This window comes from Ursus arctos, unplaced genomic scaffold (genome assembly GCF_023065955.2).
Source record: "Ursus arctos isolate Adak ecotype North America unplaced genomic scaffold, UrsArc2.0 scaffold_33, whole genome shotgun sequence".
NCBI classification, from domain to species: domain Eukaryota; kingdom Metazoa; phylum Chordata; class Mammalia; order Carnivora; family Ursidae; genus Ursus; species Ursus arctos.
Window position 1 is genome coordinate 12,872,858 of NW_026623019.1, and position 24,361 is coordinate 12,897,218.

The following is a 24,361-nucleotide window of genomic DNA, read 5'->3' on the forward strand; positions in this document are numbered from 1 at the left end:
CAAGAGAAAGCAGGCAGACGCAACTCCAGGTATGCCAATAAAGAAAGGTGGAGGAAGCCGGGGGACAGGGAGCGATAGCAAATTTAGTGACTAACTAAGGTACAGGGCTGGAACCATCGGCCCTCCTGCCCCTTCCTTTAACTCCCTGTCATCTCTCCCCTGGGTTGGTAACTCAGCCACCCCGGGTTAAAAGCACTGCGATGTGAGCGGTGATTTTGGAAACTCAAAGAGTTAACCTATCAAAAACTAACACAGGGGAGGAGAGAAAGACCACACCCCGAGGGAGCGCTGAGCCAAGTCACAGGAGGAAAATCCTATTGGCATCGAGGAGGCAGGAAGCCCGCCCCTGGGCGCGGCCTGCAGGGGGCAGGCTGTCGCTCGGGAAAGCGGGGGCAGTACGAGGCCTGACCAGGTGCGCCCGGCAGCAGCCCGCAAGTCGCAGGGACCGCTCGTCTCACCTCCGCCCGGTGAGCTCTCCTCAGTTCGCGAACCCCACGCTGCGCTCCGCCGCTGACATGTGTGCCGCCCCGATGCCGTCCCTGGCGCACATCTTCCGAGGGACATTCATCCACTCCACCTGGACTAGCCCCATGGAGGTGCTGCGGGATCACCTCCTCGGCGTGAGCGACAGCGGCAAAGTAAGCGGGCGCGGGGTCTGGCGCACCCAGACGGGCGCGCGGACAGGTGGAAGGAATCTCTCGCGGTGCGCTGCGGAGCCGGCGTTCGCTGCGCGCGGAGCGGAGCCGCAGCTCCGGAGTTGAACTTGACTGTTTGACTCTTGGGGAAAGCCGGGAGAGCCCTGGCACTAGGTTCGTGGGCTGGCCTGGGAGTAACACGTTCCCAGAAGCTGGGAGCTGTAGAGTACGCACTCCCACGATTGGTGAGACAGCCGTCCAGGCTGCAGTGGAAGGGGGAGCGAGGCTATGCCCTCGCGAATCTTAAGACATCATTAAGAAACCTGAACTTTGGTTCATTCATCTTTGTATCTCCGGCGCCTGGCAGAGTGCCTGGCACAGGCTAGGCGCTGCGTAAATTTGATAGAATTTGTTGTGGGAGAAATAACAGGAGGGGTCACTTGGTTAATGTTGCTTGGCCCTTTCAGCGCACAGAATAAGCGAAGAACTGATTTCATTCACTTGCTCGCTCAGCAGACAATATACCAACGATTCCAACTAGATACTTACAATACTAGAAAGGATAGTCTGAGAGAAATTATCCACGTCCCCTCTGCCTCCCCATAGCCATTTTCATCAAAGCAAGCAATTCCATTTTAAGGCTCAAAATGTCTTCTATGAGTGTATCTTTTATACTTCTTTTTCCAAAATCGGGATTTCCACAAACGACCTAGGTACCTTGATGTCTAATATTTACTGTTCATACACACCTTGCTGGAGGTGGTCACGGCATCAGCAGTGGCTTGGCTAGTTTGATAAGTGGAAGCCGTTCCATTTTTAACAGAAAAAAAAAAATAAAGACGAGGATGGGATATTTTTGAGCTTTTCCCCAACTACCAGTCTGGTTAGCAAAAGTACACCTATTTGTGACTTGTCAGCTTGAAGATACTATTCCTGACCTAAGATGCTTCCCAGTCAGTGACAGTTTCGAATCGTGACTCTTACATTTGGGGATAAGTGAACCTGTTTTCCTATGGTGCTTAAAACGTATTCTCTCCGTGTATATTCAGGGAGCCTGCTGCTGTGTTTCCAAGGTGATGGAACTCTCAGAGCTCCCCCAAATGGGGAGACTCCAGTAAACCCTGAGCCTGTTTAATTATTGCCTTGTGTACTTGACCCTCAAGTTTGGGGGAACCCTTAGGCTTGGGGCAAGTCCCAAGAAGCAAAGGAACAGAGACCTCTAAACCGGGGAGAGATTAGAGGAGCTTGCCTAATCACAAGGAGCTGTTCAACTCTTGGGTTTCCTTTTAAAAATTAATTTCCTATATCCAGAACTTTAATTGGTAAGATAGCAAGCAAGAGGGTGGGTTTGAAGACTGTCTTCAACCAGTGGAGAGGAGTCAGAAAAGGAAATAATTTATCTAAAAAAAATTACCTCTTCTGGGGGTTGTACAGAAGAAGGAAAGCATTGAATCAGGGAGTTTATTCCCCACTAAGGAGCATAGTGAAGTTATAAATTTAGAAAAATGCTGTTCCCTCACAAGATGAAATTAACTAGGGACTGAATACAGAGGTGAGTTAATCAAGTGCCTTGTGAAACACCCTAATCAGTGAATTGGTAACTGTTGATTTCTCTTCTGGCTGCAAGGCAGTTGATTGTGGACTACGTGTAAGCGGAGAAAGTGCCATGTATATTTCAAGATTTGATTTCCCCCGTTTTGAAAGTGGGAGTGCTTTGCCTTTATCATTCCTGGGATAATATTTATTCAAAATATGTCAAGGTTCTTATACCAAATTATCTCCCTGTAAAATAAATATGTGGAGTCATCGTGACGTTTACATTTTTACTGAGCTCCTAAAGCTGTTCAAAACCTTGGGATGATCAGAAGCATCTAGGGGGTGTTGTTAAATGCTGGGTCCTGGGGGTCATACTCAGAGAATGTGAATCTATAGGCCTGGAGTGGGCCCCAGGAAATGGCATTCCAGCAAAGATCCCAGGAGATTTGGAGGCAGGTAGTGGGTGGATTACATTTTGGGTAATCACTGTGTATAGGCTGTGTGATGGAATCAGTTGTATGGGATCTTGGGACCTAGTTCTTCATTTTGAGCTCATGTCCGGGGCTGCATGTGAGAGAGAGGCAACCTGACTTCTTCCGTCCTCCCTCTCCCTTTTAGACCTCATCCCTCATGTTGTGTAACTTCATTTAGACCCAGAGCATGATAATGACTGACTACTTTTAATTCATTAATTAAAGCTCATTCAAAATTAGGTTAATTAAAAAATTCTCTAGTCAACCTTTTAGTATTGGGCATTTCGAATTCAGAGTTAGTTTTTCTACTTGAGTGGCACCTTTTTAAAAGAAAGACTCTAGCATGTATAATTTATTTGCAGATATTTAATTAAATCTTGAGATGCTCTGTGCTCTGATATTACTAAATACCTGATTCTTCCCACATAGAACAGGATCAGGTTTAAACTTGCCTAAAAGATGCCTTGGGTCTTTTAATGAATGCACACTTAACCTGGAAGCAAGCATGAGGAAGAGAATCATTTTGGGGGTAGGTCCTGGGGTGGCAGGAGCAACTCCTATGGAGAAACTGAGACTTGGGGTTCAGGTTCGGTCTTCACCACTTACTTTCTCTGAGACCATGAGCGAGACACTTAACCTGTCTGAACCTCTGTTTCCTCATTTGTAGAATCAGATTTTCTTTTGCTAAGTATTAAGTGAGATAATATATGAAAATGCCTGGCACTTAGTGGATACCTAACACATACCATATTCATTCTGTCCCCTTCTTTCCCTCTGCTCCCAGTGATGTCATTTTTGAATGTTGTTGTGTCAGTGTTGGTGGGGTGAGGTCCAGAGCTGACAGCGAAGAAGGAATTCTTGAGACGTCTTTGGTGCAAAATGGTGGTTTTATTAAAGCACAGGGACAGGACCCTTGGGCAGAAAGAGCTGTTGCCTGCTGCTCCCTGCTGCTCTGGGGTTGTGAGGAGCAAGTGATTATATACCTTGGGGTTGGCAGAAGTAAAGATAAGGGAAGTTCCAAAAGGACTTTCATATGCTAAAGAAGACTCAGGATCCTGGAATAGTATTATAATCTGCCTGTCTCAAGTATTTGTCAATGGGCTGCAGGTTATAAGGACATTTAATTTTATCCACTCTTCCTTCTGCCGTTAGTTTCCCACATGACTAGCAAACCCCTAACCTCTTGCTCACTGTACCATTTTTTGCATATTTCCGCACGGTGGCATCATGCAGACAACAAGTGGAGAAGAAAGCCATGGCCTCCGATGCACTATGTTGGGAGTGGGGAGGCCACCAGATCTCAGCTGCACAGCCTCACAGCTCATGTCATTGGCCCACTGGGACACAAAGATGCATCTGGGAAGAAAGATCTAACGAGCATTTGTTGACAGGTTCCCTAGCACATCTTATTGAGTATCCCATTGTGTCATTAGTCCCACTTTCCAGATGGGGAAGTTGAGACTTGTCTTCAGCTAAGGTCATAATCCCAGGGTCCTGGGATTGAGACCCACTCAGCAGGGAGTCCACTTCTCCCTCTCCCTCTGCCCCCCCGCCCCGGCACTCGTGCTCTCTCTCACGTGCTATCTCTCTCACTCTCAATAAAATCTTTTAAAGAAAGAGGCAGTGTAGTGTGTCAATTAAGACACAAATTTCTTTTTGTACTTTCTTTTCTTGAGTATGGTTGATACACACTGTTACATTAGTTTTAGATAAGATATGGACTCTGAAGAATGCTTCTGTCACTACCTATGTGAATTTGATGAAGTTACTTAACATTTCTATTTCCCAGTTTCCTAATGTATAAAATAATTAGCGTAATCCACCTCACAGGGTTGTTGGGAGGCTTGAGTGAATTAGTAATTGTGAAGTGCATAGAATAATGCCTTGTACATAGCACACACCCAATAAACGTCTGTGGTTATCAGCAGTGGAGATGGAGTGAGGTGGACAGGATTGCTGGTGACTTAGGTCAAGTCAACTGGATTTGGTGATAGAGTTAGAAAGACATGTGTGACTGTCTTAAATTGTATGATGGGGTACTTATTTTCCCAGCTTCCTGGTGGTGGAGGGTGACCAGGGATGACATTCTGACATGCAGAAAGTTGGCTCAGAGGCTTCTTGGAAATGTATTTTTCTCCATAATAAATGCGGGAAGAGGAGGTCTTCCTTTTTTGGATGCTCTCATGTGAGGAATGGAACTGCTCCTGCCATTGTTTGAGACCCTGAGGAAAAAAATTAAGAGAATCTCAGAGGCACTTACCTAGTCTGTCTTTGAACGTCATCAGATGGATCCATGAGTAACATCACTGGATAGTTAACTGTCCCTAGAACTGCCTGCTGCCCATTGCCCTCAAACTTCTGCGTTTTAATGGAATATCTTTTTTGTCCATACCTCTGCTAATGGCAGCCCAAGGCGCCTCTAATGATTACACTGCTTTTTTCAAAGAATCGTATTATTTTTCAAAGGACTGCTCACTGCCTTTCCCTTTCCCATTTCTGTCTTCCCCTTATTGGCCCAAAATGTCAGTGTCTTTTCAGGCACCCCAACCGTAGTCAAGCCTGACCAGTTTACCTCTGGGTTTCTTTGTGTATACTATTCTCTTCATTGTCATTGACCTTGTCCAGCCTTTCATTGTCTCTGGCTAAATGAATAGAGGAGCTCCCTAGCTGTTTGTTCTCCCCCATTCTACTTTTGCCTCCTCATGCCTGACGGTTCCATTCATGGAACATGGGTAGAATCACATATCTCCTCTTTTATACCTACCTGTGGCTCTCTGTGACCTTTAAGATCCCAGTGCCCCTGGTCGACATTCTAGGCATGACATGATTTGGCCCCAGCCTGCTTTTCTAATACTTCCTCCTGCTCCATCCTTCTCTCTGGCAAATGGGGGGAGGATTTCCATGACTGGTTCACACCACGAGGTATCCATGAGCTGAGGGATGTCTATCCCTGCCAATTTCTCACTGTTTCCCAGCACATCGTGTTCTTTTTTGCCTCCTTTGTGGGTGCCAATCTCACAGCCTGGAATAGTTCTCCTTTTTATATCCCCCTTTCCACTCCACCGCTGTCGAAATAAAATCTTGCTCTTCCTTCAAGGCGCCATTCTGATGCCGTCTTCTTCTCCGAAGTTTCCCTGGCCATCATCCTTCAGGTGGAATAGTTTATCTTTCATTCTCCCATAAATGTTGACATATATATTGAAACCAGTGTTTTCCTGGTGGTTAAGAGCATGGCTTCTGGAATCAGACTATGTGGATTCGAATCCCAACGCTGCCTCTTACTTGCATGAATTCTCTAACATAGTGGGGCCTTGGCAGCCTCATTTACAAAATGTGGACAGCAACCACACCCTGAAGGAAGGGTAGGACAGAGGAGATGGTGTGTGTAAAGCACTTGGCACATAGTAATTGCACAATAAATATTGGCCACTGTTCTTATTTTTCTTTCACTGAAGTGTGTCATTTTTACCTTTCATCATGCTTAGCTTTATAGAACGTTCTCACGCACTGGGCTGATGTGAAGTTCTTTGGCAACTGGGAGGTGAACTGGAGAGAAGGTAACATTTATTAAGTCATACTGTGTGTTACACTGACAGATTTTGTACATCAACAGTCCTGAGATGAGACAGCATAACGATCATCTTTTTCTTCCTCATCATCCCTGCCTTGCAAATGAAGAATGAGGCTCAGAGAGTTGTCTGTCTTGACTGCAGTCACAGCAAGTAAATGGCAAAGCCAAGATCCACATCCATGCCTGTCTGATTTCCAAGGTCTGTGCTCCAAGAGGAGTCCCTGCTGCTGCCTGTCATGAGGAGGGCTGAAACTCAACTGTACTTAGGGCCCCTCAACATTGTCCTGTTATTTTAGTACAAATTAGGTGGTCAGTAAAGTGTGTTGAGTGTGATGTGTAATACAAAGACATTCATGTGTGATGTGTGAAAAAAGACATTTCTAATTCCAGAGATATTTTTTTTTCAAATTAAAGCATAGCTGACACACAACGTCATGAGTTTCAGACATACAACAGTGATTGCACAAGTCTGTGTGCTGTGTTCACAAGTGTAGTTACCATCTGTCACCATACAACACTACAATACTGTTGACTCTATTCCCTGTGCTGTGCCTTTTATCCCGTGAATTATTCTTTCCGTAACTGGAAGCCTGTACCTCCCTCCCCCCTTTTCCCATTCTGCCCATCCCCTTCCTCTTGTCCTCTGGCAGCCATTAGCTTGTTCTCTATATTTATGTGTCTGTTTCTGCTTTTTGTTTGTTTATTCATTTGTTTCGTTTTTTAGGTTCCACATACAAGTGAAACCCTATGGTATTTGTCTTTCTCTGTCTGACTCATTTCACTTAACATAATAAATACCCTCTAGATACATCCATGTTGTCGCAAATGGCGAGATCTCATTCTTTTTTTAAGGCTGAGTAGGAGGCCATCGTATATATATATATTTTTAAAGATTTTATTTATTTATTTGACAGAGAGAGAGACAGCCAGCGAGAGAGGGAACACAAGCAGGGGGAGTGGGAGAGGAAGAAGCAGGCTCACAGCGGAGGAGCCTGATGTGGGGCTCGATCCCAGATCGATGGGATCACGCCCTGAGCCGAAGGCAGACGCTTAGCAACTGTGCTACCCAGGTGCCCCATCATATATTTATACCACATCTTCTTTATCCATTCATCTATCAGTGGACACTTGGGTTGCTTCCATCTCTTGGCTATCATAAATAATGCTGCAGCAAACATTGGGATGCATATATCTTTTTCAAATTAGTGTTTTCATGTTCTTTGGGTAAATACCCAGTAGTAGAATTACTAGATCATATGGTATTTCTCTTTTTAGTTTTTTGAGGAACCTCCATACTGTTTTCCAGAGCAACTGTACCAATTTACTTTCCCACCAACAGTGCACAAGGATTCCTTTTTCTCTATGTCCTTGCCAACACCTGTTATTTCTTGTCTTTTTGACTTAGCCATTCTGACAGGTTTAAGATGATATCCCAGAGAGATTTTTAAAAAGCATAATTGGACTTATTCTTTGAGGCTTTAAAGCAACACTGCTGGTTATAACCAGAGTTAGCTTCCCTTCTGAACATTTCCTGTTCCTGGAACTTCTCAGCAATCATTTTCTAAGATTGAGCAATAAGATCTCCCAAAAGATCTTATCTCATGCATGATTTTGACATTGTTCCCTACTTTCTAATACCCTTTTCCTTTGTGAAGACATTTTTTAGTTAACTTTATTACATGAATTTATTAATGCTAAAGGATAAATCACATTAACTTTAAATTTAACTTCTAATTGAGATCCAGTTTTCAAAGCCGTTCGACTATTGTATTCGGTGCTTCTGTTTTTGAAATGATGATGTTTGTCCTGGGCATTAGTTGTTCATGCACTATTACCTGAAACCATTTCATGGCAAATACCCTTCAAGTCTCCTCTTCCCCTCTTGGCCCTGCTTAGGTTGGTACCCCCATAACTCCTGTTTCTAAGTCACAGTGCTCTTTCTCTTCTCAGCCTGTTACCGGGCTTTTAAAAATTACTTTGACAGAATGAACCTTTCTCAGTAAAAACCTCACCTGAAAACCCAATTGTGTCGATCTCAATTTATCGACAAACTATAGATTCGTGAGTTAAAAAACATCTTTGAAGGCTAAAGCAATGATACAGTAACTCTTATTAAAAGTAAGTTCTTCTAGGCTTACGTAAAATGCTATAGAAATATTAAAGGCCTAATGTTCTCCCATAACTTAAATGGACAGGAAAAGTGTATCATGTGATCATACGGCCCCCTTCCACGCACCCCCAGCCTTATATACACACATACAAAACACATTTCCGGAGGGCAATATTAAAATTAAGAACTTAAATAATAGTTACTTTGTAGGACAGGAGTGGAGAGTTGGGAATGTGGAGGAGGATTTTTATATTGTACTCTATACCTTTTTGTATTGTTAGTTTTTTGTTTTTGTTTCACTTTTATGATTTAATGTAAAGTTTACCATTTTAGAGTGGACACTTCAGTGTCATTTATGACAGTCACCATGTCATGCAGCCATGACCATTCCCTAGTTCCAGAATATGTTTGTCACCCCAAAGGGAAACCCATTAACCATGGAGCAGTGACCCCCTATTCTTCCCCTCCCCCCTCAGCAACCATTAATCTGCTTCTAGGTTTGTGTATTCTAGATGTTTCTTATAAATGTACACGTACAGTATGTGACCTTTTGTGCCTGACTTTTTTCACTTAGTTTAATGTTTCCAAGTTTCGCCCATGTTGTGGCATGAGTCAGAGCTCCATTCCTTTCAATGGCTGAATAATTAATTATCCACTCTATGGATATATTATATTTTGTTTATTCATCAGTGAGTGGATGCTTGAATTGTTTCTAACTTTTGCCTACCATCAACAGTTCTGCTATCAACATCGTTTTGTGAAAGTTTAAAAAAGCAGTTTAGGGGCGCCTGGGTGGCTCAGGTGGTTAAGCATCTGCCTTCAGCTCAGGTCATGATCTCAGGGCCCTGGAATCGAGTCCCGCATCAGGCTCTTTGCTCCATGGGGAGCCTGCTTCTCCCTCTGCCAGCCGCTCTCCCTGCTTGGGCTCTCTCTCTCTCTCACTCTGGCAAATAAATAAATACATAATCTTAAAAAATAAAATAGAGATCTAGTTTATTCTTTAAAATCTTTTTATGGCTCCCCATTGCATAACTATGGGATGAAGCTAAGCCTGGCCTCGCTGAGTATTCGCCCAACTTGCCATATCGCTTATGCCTTTGTGATTTTGTTTACGCTCCTCTTTCACCTTCCATCTGCTGAAGAATACACCCTTCACGACGAATATAAGTGTCACTTCCTCAGTGGTACCATTGTTATCACGCCAGCCCGCCTGTTCCCAGGCAGAGCTAAACTTTCTGTGCCCCACATTTTGCTTGGCGACTCTTCACAGCTCTCACTTTATCTCCCGAATCCCCCTTATCACGTCACCTTGAAGGCAGGGGCTGTGACTTGGTCACTTTCGTAGCCACAACTCTTAGCATACGGTAGGCACTGGGTTGAATATTTGTTAGATAAATAAATGGTGTTGGATTTTCTCACCACAAGATAACCAGGTTGGAAAAGTTCACTTTAGGAGCCAGCAAAATGTACAGCTAGCTAAAAATATCTTCCAAATAACCAATTGTTTGAATAAGAACTTGGGGTTTTTCTAATCGAGATGCTCGATACAACGTATTTGGCCCCTGGGAGTTGTAATTAGTTTCATGTCCTAGTGAATAATTAAGAACCTGGAAAAGTAGGTTTTATTTGGAACTCTGAGACCTCATAAAATTCTCAAATGTCTTTAGCTCGGACTGTGTTAAGGATCTGGGATAATGTAGATTATAGGGGCCTGCTTATTCCCTTTGGTTTTATATTGTGGTTTGTTAAGTGTTCACTTCTTCACAAAATGGTAATTTCCTTAAAATATTGCTTGTAAATTGCCACTTACAATTTACAGTCCTGGAACATGGTAGGCCCTCCATGAATAATAGCTCTTATTATCTACTCCTGTCCCTCCTAGTACCTAGTGCGTTAGCACAAATTGGCATTCGGTAAATGCTTCTGAATAAAAGAAAGGACAGAACGGACTGCTGTGCTCCGTATGCTATTCCTTTGGGAGCACAGAGGGGGCAGAGTTTTTTCTCCATACTACTTATCTAGAAGTTGTTTTCCTCCTGCCATGTGTAGAGCGGTCTCGTGGAAGCCTTAGCCCTTTTTTGAAGTATAAAACACAGAGAGAAGCCACGCTAGGTCCTCGGCTCAGCGGGAGCACGTTAGGTCCCCAGCTTCGAGGATCCCCTCCCCAAGATGCAGCCTGCCGTGGACTTACCAGTCCTGTGGAGCTCGTACGCTTGGAGCTCGTACCAACTGATCGCTGGTGAGGAAAGAGCAGAGACTTCAAGGGGTTGGAATAAAGTGATGAGCCAAAGAGATGCAGGTTTTGCCTTATTTGCGCTCAGAGTCAAAAATCAAATGAGCATGGGAAAGTATATAATTTCCAAAAGAGAAAACTGCAGAGTGCCATGGAGTGTGAGACCAGAGGACTTGGCTTATTTTGAAGAGATGCTTCAAGAATGCAACCCTAAGAAAATGACATTGGAGTTGAGTTTTGAAGGTTAAATGGAAGTTAATTAGGCAGAGAAAGATAGAGGAAAGGCCTGTGCAGAGGGACTCAGTGGGGAGAAAGAACTGGGAACCTGTGTGGTGGAGGGTGGAGAAGGAGGGTTGGTGGAAATAGATGAGGCAGAGAGAGAAGCGTCAGGCTATTATAGGCTTTTTCATTTATCCCCAGGGCAATGCAATGGGAAACCAGTGAAGGATGTTAGGTAGAGGAAGATAGATCAGATTTGCATTTAAAAATGTATATATAAACAAGAACTGCAGAGTAACAGAGTAAAAATTGCAGGAAAGCAGACTGGACCATGGAGCAGGGCAAGAGTCATTGCTAGAGGAGATGAGTTGCAAGGTCCTTGCAGTGGACCAGGAAAGAGACACGCAGATGGTGGTGGGGTTGGAGAGAAATGGGCAGATCTGTGACACAAGAGGGAGGCAAAAATCAGTGAGATTTGGTGACTGGTTGGCTAAAGAGGGCTAGGGACAAGCTTCCCCTGGGTTGCAGGCTTATACAACTGGATGGATGTGTTGGCCATCACTGGTTAAGGGAACAGAAGAAGAGATCCACCCAGGGAGGGCAGACTCAGAGGTCTGTTACGGTCATCTGAATTCCAGATGCCCTTGTGACATCCCTGTGGAGACGTCAGGTAGGTGCTGGCTTGCAGGTGTGAAGCTCAGAGCAGATATCTGAGTGGGAGATATAAAATGTGGAATAAGGGTTGAGAAGAGAACAGGAATATATTAACTCCAGTGGTTGAGTTTGGATTAAAAGAGAATGAGTAGGGTGAGAAAGGCAACCCAAGGGTCAGAGGATAACCACGGGAGGGTAATGTCATAGAAGGCAAAGTGGGGACCACTTCAAGAAGGAGGGAATAGAGCAGATGGTAGATGTTACCGAAGGAATAATACTGGAAAAACGTACAATGGATCTAGCAACCTGAGGTTATTGTTGGCCTTAAGAAAACTTATTTTGGTAAAGAGAGGGGATGGCAATCCGCTTGATTTGGGTTTTGGACTGGGTGGAAGATAAGAAAATGCAGATGGTGAGCATAGACAACTCTTCTGAGATAATAAATGTGTAATATTTTTGTTTGCCCTACAAGAAAAATAATATGCCTTTAATAGTAATAAAATACAAAAAAAATACATATGCTTTGTTCTCCAATTCTTAGGTTATGTGAGGACTTTTTATACAAATGTTTCACTTCCATAAGTTATGTAAGCATGCTGGTATTGCCCACTTGCAGATGTTTGCATGGATGCCAAGGCTTTGGCAAACATGTATGTGCCACAGCCTAGAAGGAGCTGCAACCTGCTTAATAATCATTTTACTGTCTTATCTCAGAAATATAATTTAGCATCTCGGTGTCACTGGAAATCTTGGTGTTCAGTCAGTATTTTTGTTTTATAGTGCAGGATGCCAGGAGTGAAACTGTTTTCATCTTAGTAAGATCAGATGGGAGAGGCATAATTTTTCCTTAGGTTTGAGATTTTTTTGAAATTAAAACAAAAATAAATAAATGGAACTAGGAAAGACCACAAAACCAGATGTTCTCCTTATTTCGAAATGTATTTTGATTACAGGAAAGCATTTTTGGACTTTTGCTTTCTCTAAGGGAACTGAGAAAACCCCACCCCTTCCATCCTTCCTGGTGGATTACTTTGAAAAGAAGATTTAATCCAGCTGAGAAAAACAACTTATAAATGACTCATGTTAAGAAGGCGAACTGCAATCCTTACATGTATGAACACAAGCTTGTATACTCATTCTGGTTTTCTTTCTCTGTCCAGACAGTCAAGTAGAAGAAGGAGAAAAACAGGAAAACTTATGCTAGAATTACGCCAGTTGAAATTAGAATAAGGAGAATTATACCTAGAAACCTAGAAAGGACTGGATGCTTCCAAAATGCCAAATCACTGGGCAGATGGGGTTAACAAGACAGTAAGAGGAGAGAATGTGGAAATGCAATGAAGTGACAAATGGCAATAAAAACCCATATCAGTTTACATTGAGTCCTGTCTTTGGGATTCCCCATCTTTTTGTCCATTTCCTGAATACTCTTACTTCTCATTCTCCCCTTTGCATACCTTACCCATCACCTCCTCCAAAAACAAGCAGATTTTTCTAGTCCTTGCTGATTTCTCCCTGCTCTGAGTTTTCTCAGCTCGGTCTGTAATGCCAATTTGGCCTTTACAAACATGCCACCATGCATTGTTTTCAATTTCCTGTATGCGTAGAAATTTTATTTCCTCAGCTAGAACATAAACTCTTGAAAGGTGAGGATTAGTTCTTACACGGAGATCTGAATCCTTAGCAGTCTGATGGGTGTATCATGTGCATTTCAACAGTGTGCGCTGCCCTGGATTGTTATAATTTGAAATGCATTATGGGACATGACGAAAGGGAGGCCAAGAAGCATATTTTAAGCAACTTCCTGCCAAATCTTGGGATTTCTCCTCCCCAACTCTGTATGCAGTGATTTGTTTGGCAGGCACCTGGTCACGGCTCTTGGCGTGCACAGGTGTGACTTTCACAGATGAACCCGGAAGGTATTTCTGATTTTATGGAGGTTTATGACTGAATTCCAGAAGCCTCATGTTGGCCTGCTGGTCGGTATCACTTGACGAGCCCACGAGCCCACCTGGTTCGTCAGCACCCGCGCCTCAGTGCAATTTCTCATCCTTGGTATATATGCAGTAACTCTCATGAAACAGTTGGAAAACAATCCAAACTTGGCATTTTTAGAAAATGTTGGAATGTTCTTGAGAAAACTGATGAGCAAAGGAAGATGCACTGCCATCAAAGTAGTTTCTTATACTAGTGGTGCTGCTGCCGTAGGCTCTAAGCTCATGTAGTAGATAGAATGTGCTCAGCAAATATTTGAGGGATGAATAAGCAAGAAAATGATTATTTCTAATAAAGGCAGAAGATTGTACAGCATTTCTGATGTATCAGCCACCGGTCTAAGTCTTTGACATAGACTAACTCAATCCTTGCAACCACTCTGTGAATCGAGTTCCGGGATAGCTCCATTTTGCAGGTGAGAAAACTGAGTCATCAGCAATTTAAGTGCTTTGTTCAAGGTCACATAGCCAGTAACTAGCAGAGTTAGGATTTAAATCCATTTGGTCTGGTTCTAAAGTCTGTACTTGGAGCAGCTGTGGCAGAAGTGAAAAACTGCACTGTTGCTCAGCTCTTTGGGGATACATGGCAGCCCTCGGGTGTAGTCAGCAATTTCTGTGATAAAATTGCTTTTGGCTTTTTGTCTCACGAAAGAAAACTCCTAAGGGGTTCTGACAGTTTGTCGGTGCACCTTCTAAAGCGATTATGTGTCCTTTCCGAGATCCACAATTTGCTCATCCTTAATCAGGTTTTCAACAGCACTGCTGTGTTGTTCCATGTTAGAGCTTTGGAACCGGTGAGTGGCGTGGCTTTGGCTTCGGGAGCGGTGGAAAGTTAACTAGCATCGGTCCGTGGCTCGTATCCATCTTCACACAGGAGAGGGATATGTAAGGCCAGGAGCTGGGCTTGTTCTGAGTCTCTTTCATTAGCTTGGGGATGGTCGTGTGAAACCTAGTGTCAAGTGTATTTAGAGCTACTATCAAGACAGCACAGGCCAACAAGGAGGGAGGGAGTATCAGGTCATTTGAAATAGTTGTCAGACCCAGGTTTGATCTTTTTAAATCTACTCTCTTGGCAATGGAGCCATGATTTGACTTAATTTAGTTGCTGTGGATGCATGCTGTCTGAATGGCCACCAGGAGTCTTTTGCACATTTATATCGACTTTGTAAGTAGGCTTCGCAAATCAAACCTTGGAATAACCGTCCTGGTGGGACTTATTTGAAGAACTACCCCAAGTCACAGGTGGGAAGTCTTGGCAGGTACAACCCTACCTTTGCCTCTCTGCTCTCGTTCGACGTTCTACCTGCACTTAGTCTGATTAACAAATAGTAAACATCAAGCAAGCAGGCTGGTGAGCTCACACTAGCGTTAGATATTGAAACACAAAAACAAACAAAACAAAACACACAAAAAACCCCCCAAAAATCCAAACTAACAAAAAAAGAGAAATTGAAAAACATTTGTTTTTCCAGACAAACTGGGAAAAGCTTTGTGATTAATGTGACAAATGAAAAACTGAAACAAAGATGCTTTCTATTTCACCATATATGATAGAAAAAAATAGAAATTTAGAAAAATGTAGCTTTGAGAGCAGGGAAGGGTGCCCTACATCTGCACCTCCAGCAGGAGGCGGTCTTTGTTACTTCTTAAAGCTGTGTCCCATCCCGTGAGCAAATGGGATGAAGAGAGGTGAATTGTAAATCAAACAAGCAGAAATATAAAGCTTTTTCCCCCTTTAAACTTAGGGAATATGACGTCAAATACCATTCTGTGGTTGCCATAAAAATACAACAGGAAAGTTGGATTAGACCCACAGGTTTGACTAATGATGCTGCGTTCATGAAAACACATAATTATCCCTGAGCTCTTGGAATGAACCAGTTGCAGTAGCTTGGGAGGGGGGACAGGATTTGCACATATTAAAGATAGAATTCTTGTTAGCAAAAATGACTCTCCTAGAACTATATAAAGGATACAGCAAGAGGCAAGGAATATACATAAAGCCTGAGAGAAAGATAAAGCTCATTTTTGTCCTCATCCAGTACAGATCTTTTTGTGGACCTGTATTTTATATTAGTCTAGAAGTTAGGATACCTGAACTGGAGAAGGGATTCTACTATTCAAAGGATCATGGGATCATGGGCTAGTCAGTATTCTTCGTGTGTCTTATCTGTGAAGTGGGTATAGGAATGTGGTCCTCTAGAAAGAATTTTTATTTTCTTCTTTTGGGAACTAGGGACCTCTCGGGCTACCGTGCATTTTGTCTGAGCTTACTGCTCACTGCTCCTCTTTGAGACTAGAAAAAAGACCTTAATGCTTCCCCTGTGTCCTGCAAGTGCTACCTAAAAACACTACTTAAAAAGTCTTATGCAACATATAATTATTTTGTAGCTGGAGGGCCCTTTAGAGTATCTCACCCACCGTATTTATGCAAACGGGTAGCACTGATGTTATTGAATGCTTACTTTATATCAGGCACTCTTTGGAGCATTTTCCTGGTGTTATCTAATGCTCACACCCACTTTATGAGGAAGGTAGTAGTTTTATTCTCATTTTACGAAGAAGGAAACAAGGGTCTAGTGCGATTAAGTAATGAGCTGCTAATGTCAAACAGCTGATCTTGCACAGAGTTCACATTCATCTCTGTACAGATGACTCCAGTCTCTGTCTCCAGACCTGGCCATTCCCAGAGCTTCAGTCCTATGGCCACCCCTGTTGTTGGACATCTGTCTCTGCAAGTCCTGCTCCTCCACCCCATCTCTTCTCCCAACCCACAACCAACATCTCCTGCCTTCTATAGTTCAATTCTTCTGTCCTTGTTCTCTTGTTCAGAGACTTAGTATTTATATATATAGATCTCCTCAACCATTCCCCCCACATCCAGTGTACAGTCATGTTGGTGGGTCCTTCCTTAACGATCTGCCCACGTCCTGCTAATGTCTACACTGGCCATTGCCTTCACCCAAATGAACCATTCAGATGGTTGCCTAAGGCTTCCTCCTGTTACTGAACTCTTCTCCCAACTTACCTTACAATCATTGTTCCATCAATTTTCACATGTGACTCTTGTTAAAAAAAACTTCTACAGCATAAAGTCTAAACTCCTTAATGTGACATCTCAAGGTTCTTCAGAGTCTAGGCACTACATTACATTGATGTATTTATTCATCCAGGGTTATCAAACAGCACTCATGTGCTAAGACTGTGGCAGGGAATTGAAGTATGATAATGAGTAAAAACTTACATCTCCACCCTTGTGGAATTTGCCATTTAGTGATAAAGACAGATATAAATAAAACATTAATTATGAATACACACGAGATTATGAAATTGCAACTGTAATCAAACAGTAGCTCAGGGGCGCCTGGGTAGCGTAGTTGTTAAGCTTCTGCCTTTGGCTCAGGGCGTGATCCCGGCGTTCCGGGATCGAGTCCCACATTGGGCTCCTCTGCTGGGAGCCTGCTTCTTCCTCTCCCACTCCCCTGCTGTGTTCCCTCTCTTGCTGGCTGTCTCTCTGTCACATAAATAAATAAATAAAATCTTAAAAAAGAAAAAAACAGTAGCTCAGACTTCCATGATGTCTGTGATGTGTTGGCCACCATGCTAAACACTTTACGTCCATTGTCTTATTTAGTTGTCATAAAGTGTTCATAACTATTATCCCCACTTTATAGATGAGAGAACAGGCACAGAGAGTTTAAGTAACTTGCTGAAAATTCACACAACAGGAAAGGACTTAAGCAAGGCAGGCTGGTTCTAGATTTTGTCCATTTAGCTGCAATGTTTTATTTCCATAAAGAAGAGGTGCCTGGTGCTTTGAGAATCATTAATTGGGGGCAGGGATGAGGAATTTGAGGTAGTCAGGAAAGGTGTCCTAAGGAAAGACAGCTAAACTGAAATAAGAAAGATGTTATAGGATTAATTGAGCAAAAGGAAAGTAAAGGTATTTATGCAGAGGGAAGGTTTACGTAAAGGCCCAATGGTGGGGAGAGTAGGGTGCTTACAGGGCCTGAATGGGATCAGTGTGGTGGAGCAGAGGGAGCAAGGGAGGTGTGGACAAGGCACTGGATTAGGCTGAAATTGGATTAGGCAACCACCCAGGGCCCTGTATATCATTTTAAAACTTTTCTTCATCTTAAATGCAGTGGGAAGCCATTGAGGTTTTAAGCAGAGGGTAAGAAAGAGATATGACAAAAGTTTCTGTGTTATATCCTGAATTGATAAGGTCTCATTCTCTACAACAGGAACCCTGGACAGGGACTAGGTTTGGGAATAAGATCATGGATTCCATTTTGGACATGTTGTCTTTGAAGTGCCTTGTGAGAAATACTAATGAGATATCAGGGAAGATGTCAAATATATGAATCTAGAGTTCATAGAAGTCTGGGTTGGACCTTCAAGTTTGGGTGAGCAGAAGGTGCCGTATTGAAAGAGATGGTTCCTTTATGTATGAAGAGTAGAAATGCTCAGCACTTGTGTAACTGACCATTTGCAACTGCGAGATGAACTTGTTGAAGGGCTTCATTCCTGCTAAAGAGAACTTAAAGTTCTCTTTGTGAGGTCTGCATTAATCTTTCTCAGCAGATTTGAATGTGGGGTAATAATCAGGCAGAGTGGGAGGAATTAATTTTAGATTCCTTGTCTACTTTCTACTTTTACAACAGATTACCATTGTATAATCATTTATCTTTCAGTGATAGGAACTAATTTTTGGCAATTGTGGTTTGGATCTATTAAAAGAGAAGTGGGGGGAAAAAAAGAAAAAGGTTGTGTGAGCAGGCTTCTCAAGACTGCAACGTAACCTTAGTGTTCAGATCAAAATGGATTGTATTGGTTAACTATCGCTGTATCACAAATTGTCTCAAAACGGAGGGGCTTGAAACAACTGTATTATCCTTACAGTTCCTTTGGGTCAGGGATTCAGGAGCAGTTTAACTGAGAGACTCAGGCTCAGGATCTCTCATGAGGCCTCAGTCAAGATGTTGGCCAGGACTGAAGGCGTGACCGAGGCTGAAGAATCCACTTCCAATGTTCAAGTTTATTTACATTCTATAAGCTGGTGTTTTCAGTGGTTGGCAGCAATCTGTGGTATTTCCCCACGAGAGCTTCTCCTAGGGCTGCTCTGGTAACCTCATGGCATGACTGGAGGCTTCCCCTAGAATAACAATCCAAGAGTGAGAGAGCCCGGTGAACACTAGAAGGCACATAGCGTCACGCGTGCTTCATTCCTAGCACATCTCTAAGTTTGGCCCACTGTAAGGTTGGGGAAGGGAACTAGACGCCACCTTTTGAGGAGAGGGGCGCTGGAGAATCTGTGGACGTATTTTTGAGCCACCACATGGATGTCTGGCATCTGAGTTGTGGAGGGAGCCTCCCCTCTCACCCTGTGTAGAAAGTCATCTCTGCTACAACAAACCGAACAGATGGTCAGTCAGCCTCTGCTTGGCACTTGCAGCTCGGAGAAGTTCCCTATGTTGTGAGTCAGTGAATTCCATTTATCCCACTTTTAATTGTTAGAAGTTTCTTCTATTCATGAAATTGAAAACTCTGTTGCGGAATATTCCATTATCGAAGCTGCTTTGGCTGCTCTGGAGGGGCACGTGTATTTGATGGTGTGTCCATTATTTGCAACCATGGTGATCTTGACTTCTGTCTTCTTCAGCGAAAGTACCATCATTTCCACTTAGAATTTCCTCCCATGTTTTGATTTCAGGGTTTTTCCACATTCTAGTCACCTTCTGGAAAACATCCCAACTCAGTTCATCCCTCCACATTCTGTACCCCAGGCTAAGTTTAAAAGGACACGGACGAAAAAAGCAGTCCTCACTTGGCACGATAGGGCAGGACTGAAAAAAAAAAAGACTGTGAAAACTGAAATCATGCAAAGTAATCTGAAGAATCAGTGAGAAGGGGCACTTGGGTGGCTTAGTCAGTTAAGCGTCTGACTCTTGATCTTGGCTCAGTTCTTGATCTCGGGGTTGTGAGTTCAAGCCCCATGTTGGGCCCAGCGTGGAGCCTACTTAAAAAAAAGAATCAATGAGACAATGATGATTATTGAGATCTTTAAAAACTTTTGTTAAAACATGAAAATTTTTCTTTCCAATCTGAATGCATGGGGAAATGAAAGAAAAAACAGTAAAACTATTATTCATTTAGTATACTTTAATGTAAAACATTAGAAATAGGAAATTACAGTGTTTTATTTCTTTATTAAAAAGCACTTGAAAAGAGTAGTTTGGACAGTGCTTACCTTTTTCTTCTCATTTTATAGTTTATTATACAGAGTGAGCATCTTTTGTTTGCCTTGGCAAATTGTCATCCAGCTTCTGGATCAGCTTCCAAGATTTTATCTCTTGAACTCTCAGTGTCATGAAATTTCTCTGAAATACTTCTCTGAGGGTTTCTTTACTGGGAAGCTTTTGCTGGTATCACTTCTTCTCAGACACCTTCAATCACTGTTCTCCTTTATGTTGATAAGTCCACCTCTGCTAAGTTTCTTTGGCTATAGATCTAGAATTTTTCAAATGGTAGCAATGTCAACATTCCCATGGTTGGCTGTTTCTCCTCTAACTCCGTTTATGTTAGATCCAAACTTCACTTCTTGCTCTATTGCTTTTCACTTCTCTGCTGTACTTTCATCTGTGCTAAGCAATTCACTCTTTCAATGATCTATTTTTGTAAAATGCCACATGGGTTTATTGCTGGGAGGCAAGGAGGCAACACAATTACATGCTTTGCTGTCTGTGTGTGAACTGAGTAACAGATGATAGACCATGGTAACTGCTATTTGAACCATGCTGTTGGGGAGCTGGTGTTTAACTAAACCATGTATCTGAAATTGATGTGTATCAGAACCATGCAAAGCAAGGGTTGTCTGTATTTCTATGCATTTAACCTTAGTTAGAGTCTGTTTTTATGGGCAGTTATTCCACACTGCTTATTTTGAGCTCATGGTCCTTGTGGTTATCAAGTCTCAAACATCTTTACCTTGTGCATTTCATTTTTCTTAAATATAAATGTCAGGGGCGCCTGGGTGGCTCAGTCATTAAGCATCTGCCTTCGACTCAGGGCGTGATCCTGGCGTTCTGGGATCGAACCCCACATCAGGCTCCTCCGCTGGGAGCCTGCTTCTTCCTCTCCCACTCCCCTTGCTTGTGTTCCCTCTCTCGCTGGCTGTGTCTCTCTCTGTCAAATAAATAAATAAATAATCTTTAAAAAATATATATATATATATATAAATGTCAGATTCTACTTACATTCTGGTTAAGCTTTCTCCTATTAGTCTTAGCCTATGGATGTCTTTGTAAAACTTGATTTTGCTATCTAGGGAATTAATTGTCCCTTCCAAATTATTAGCCTTTTCACATCTAAGCTGTGAGTAAGAACACAGCTGGGGCAGAGCTCACTTGAGATCTCCAGACATGCATCCGTCATCGTATTAATCAACGCTTTGAATAGGAATATATAACCAGATATGAATTCTCCAACTCTGTTGTCACCCAGTTGCCTTTCTTTCTTTCTTTCTTTCTTTCTTTCTTTCTTTCTTTCTTTCTTTCTTTCTTTCTTTCTTTCCCTTTCTTTCTTTCTTTCTTTCTTTCTTTCTTTCTTTCTTTCTTTCTTTCTTTCTTAAGATTTTATTTATTTTTTTGATAGAGAGAGACAGCAAGAGAGGGAACACAAGCACGGAGAGTGTGAGAGGGAGAAGCAGGCTTCCCCGCCAAGCAGGGAGCCCGATGCAGGGCTCGATCCCAGGACCCTGGGATCATGACCTGAGCCGAAGGCAGACACCTAATGGCTGAGCTACCCAGGTGCCCCACCTAGTACCTTTTTCAAGTTTGTCCAACAAAGCTAACTGGTGCCTTTCTGAAATCAACTTACGCTGTGTCAGCAGTTGTCTCCTGAAATATTACTCTGGTTACCGTATCCAAAATTAACACTACTGATAATACTTATGTTTACAGAGAGCTTTAACACTTTGTGGAGTGTTCTGTGTATCTCCATTTGAAAATATTTTGTCTTTATAGGGTTGAAAAATGTGGCACACATTATTACCACGTTTTTTAGAACAGTAAGTCAGAAAGGGTATGAGATTTGCCTGTTTTCACATAACTAAATAGCAAAATCTTGATTCTTAGGTAAGTTTAGTGTTATTGTTTTTTTTTTTTTTAAGAGTTATTTATTTGGGGGGGAAGGGCAGTGGGAGAGGAAGAGAGAGAATCTCAAGCAGAGTCCCCGCTGGGCATGGAGCCTCAATCTCACGACCCTGAGATCATGACCTGAACTGAAATCAAAAGTTGGATACTTGACTGACTGAGCCTCCCAGGTGCCCCAATATTTTTTTAACCCCGTCAAACTTCTCAGATGAGGTGTCTACAGATAACAAAGAAAGAGAGTTTCTGCCGGGGTTTTCCTTTGCTGCTTTATTAGACTCGTCTTCTAATCCTTCCTCCTATAGAGTCTAGTATCACTTTATTAGGAGTATTGGAACAAAGTACTATAAACAGTTGGTTTAAACAACAGAAATTTATTGTCTCTCAGTCTGGAAGCTGAAAGTCTGAGATCAAAGTATCAGCAGAGTTGGTTCTAAGAGTTGTGAGGGAAGCATCTGTTCCAGGCCTCTCTCCATGGCTTGTTGATGGCATCTTCTCCCTGTGTTTTTTCATATCAACTTCCCACATTTTCTTTTTTTGTAAGGACACAAGTCCTATTGGATTCAGGCCCATCCTCATGACCTCATTTTAACTTGATTACTTCTGTGAAGACCTTATTTCCAAATACAGTCACATTCTGGGGTTTAGGACTTCAATAGATGAACTTTAGGGAGACTCAACTCAACCTATAACAGGTCCCTAAGGCAGATATCATGTTTTAAAAAAACAAAGGAGTAAGCTTGTGTGGCCAGTAACTTTTGTGCATGCCTGCATTTTCTTATCAGTATTCATGTATCTGCTATAATCTGTTGAGTTCAACTTTGTAGACTATTGCTATCACCTTTCAGTTTTCAAAAGAGAAAATGAGTGCTTTTCCTAAATTCATGCTCAGATGTCCACTTGCTGAATTTGGTTTCTGAAGATATCTTTTGTGAGACAACAACTGAAATTCTTGGGTTGTTTAATGATTTAATGATTCAAGTGTGTTGTTTAACCTTGGTTTTGAGATTTGGGGTGAATTTGACTCAATGTTTGGTGATAATTGTACCCCTATTCCAGAAATTGGTTAAGGCCTCAAAGGATTTTGAATTTAGGAAACAAATAAATTAGGGTGTAACAATTTGTATCCCAAAGCCATTCACAAATTATCAGGTGCATGTAGAGGTCCAGCACATTACTGACTGCTTGAAAAAAGAGACATATATGATATCACTTTATTTAAAAAAAAATTTTTTTTAAAGATTTATTTATTTATTTTAGAGAGAGAAAGAGAGAGAGAGAGAATGAATGGGGGAGGGAGAGGGAGAGAGAGAGTCCTCAAGCAGACATCCCGCTGAGCACAGAGCTGAACGTAGGGCTCAAAGCCTGGACCCTGAGGTCATGACCTCAGCCAAAACCAAGAGTCGAACACTTAACTGACTGAGCCACCCAGGCGCCCCAGTATGACCTCGCTTTAGATTGCTGGTTTAGGGTACTGTAAATATTAGATCTGTGTCATTCTGTTTTCCTACCGCCTCTACCCTGCTTGCGGTGTCTCTTGTTGGTGGTTTGAGTGTTCCACAGATTATCATTGTGAGCATTTTATATGATACGATTTTGAGGTTAAAAAAATAACATTTATTATGAGCAGAGAATTAGTTTTTGCTTGTATATTTGCTCACATAAAAAAAAACAGTTATAATGTCTGTGTGTGAGGTATGAAGGAAGACACGATGAACCATCCGTTTTCTTCGACGCCTCCCAGATACCCTTTCCAGCCCATTCCCTTCCCTTCCGCCTCTGGGGGAGCCATTATCCTAAAGTTTATGTTTACCATGTCCTCACTTGTCATTATGCTTTCATTTGAATATTTGTATTTCTAAACAGTATACTGTTTGCTTTGTAGTTAGATTTTTTTTTTGTTTTTAAATCACTGCAAAGTTCTTTTAAAAAGCTACAAGAATACTATGAGTAACTCTCATATAGCCTTCGCCCAGGTTCCCTACTGTTAACATTTTATCACATTTGCTTCATGGTTCTTCCCTACTCTGTCTAGATACATGTATGTATACATATGCAAACACACACACACACACACGCATGCACACACACATGCACTTTTTTTTCTGAGCTAATTGAGAGTAAGTTACAGACATCCTGTTCTAGTCTAAATACTTCAGTGTGTATTTCCAAACAAAACAAAACGAAACAAACCAAGGATGCTGTCTTACAGAATCATGTACAATCATCTAGATCAGGAAATCAATGTAGATCTAAATCTGTCACGTTGTCTGCAGATCCATTCAAACCCTGCCCACTGACCCACCAGTGTCCCTGATGGCTTTTTCCTCCTTCTGGGTCAGGATGCCCACTAGATTCACAGGTCGTATGTACTTATCATGATTTTTTAGTTGCCTTTCACCTGGAAGAGGTCTTCGAGTCTTTCCTGTCCTGGGTAAGTTCCAAGAATACAGGGAAGTTTGTTTGTTTCTTTTGTTTTGTTCTAGGATGTCTTCCAGTTTGGGTTCAGCTAGTGTTTCCTCAGATTAGACTCAGATTATGCATTTTTTGGCAGGAATACCACAGAAAGCGATGCCGTATTCTTCTTGGTGCATCATAGCAGGAGACGCGTGATGTTGAATTATCCCATCATTCTTGATGTTAACTTTGTTCACTTGGTTAAGGTAGTAATTACCGGATTTTTCCACCAAAAGTTACTATTTTTCTATGTAAAATAAATTTTGTGGGGAGATATTTTGAATTTATATAAATATCCTGTTCTTTAACAAAATTTTCACCCACTAGTT

At 42.2% G+C, this 24,361-nt stretch overlaps 1 protein-coding gene across 2 annotated transcripts in view; it reads left to right on the plus strand.

Moving 5' to 3' along the window:
• Window positions 1–321: 321 nt before the first annotated feature.
• The window catches only part of GDA (guanine deaminase), a 69,354-nt gene continuing 45,314 nt past the window's right edge, over window positions 322–24,361 (plus strand). The window contains exon 1 of one of the 2 annotated variants that reach the window (XM_026519374.4): window positions 322–638. In XM_026519374.4, the coding sequence (XP_026375159.1) occupies window positions 516–638 (123 nt within the window). In that variant the 5' untranslated portion in view covers window positions 322–515. Of the gene's footprint in view, window positions 6,202–24,361 lie in introns of both variants that reach the window. The other variant, XM_044391266.3, reaches the window with a different exon arrangement.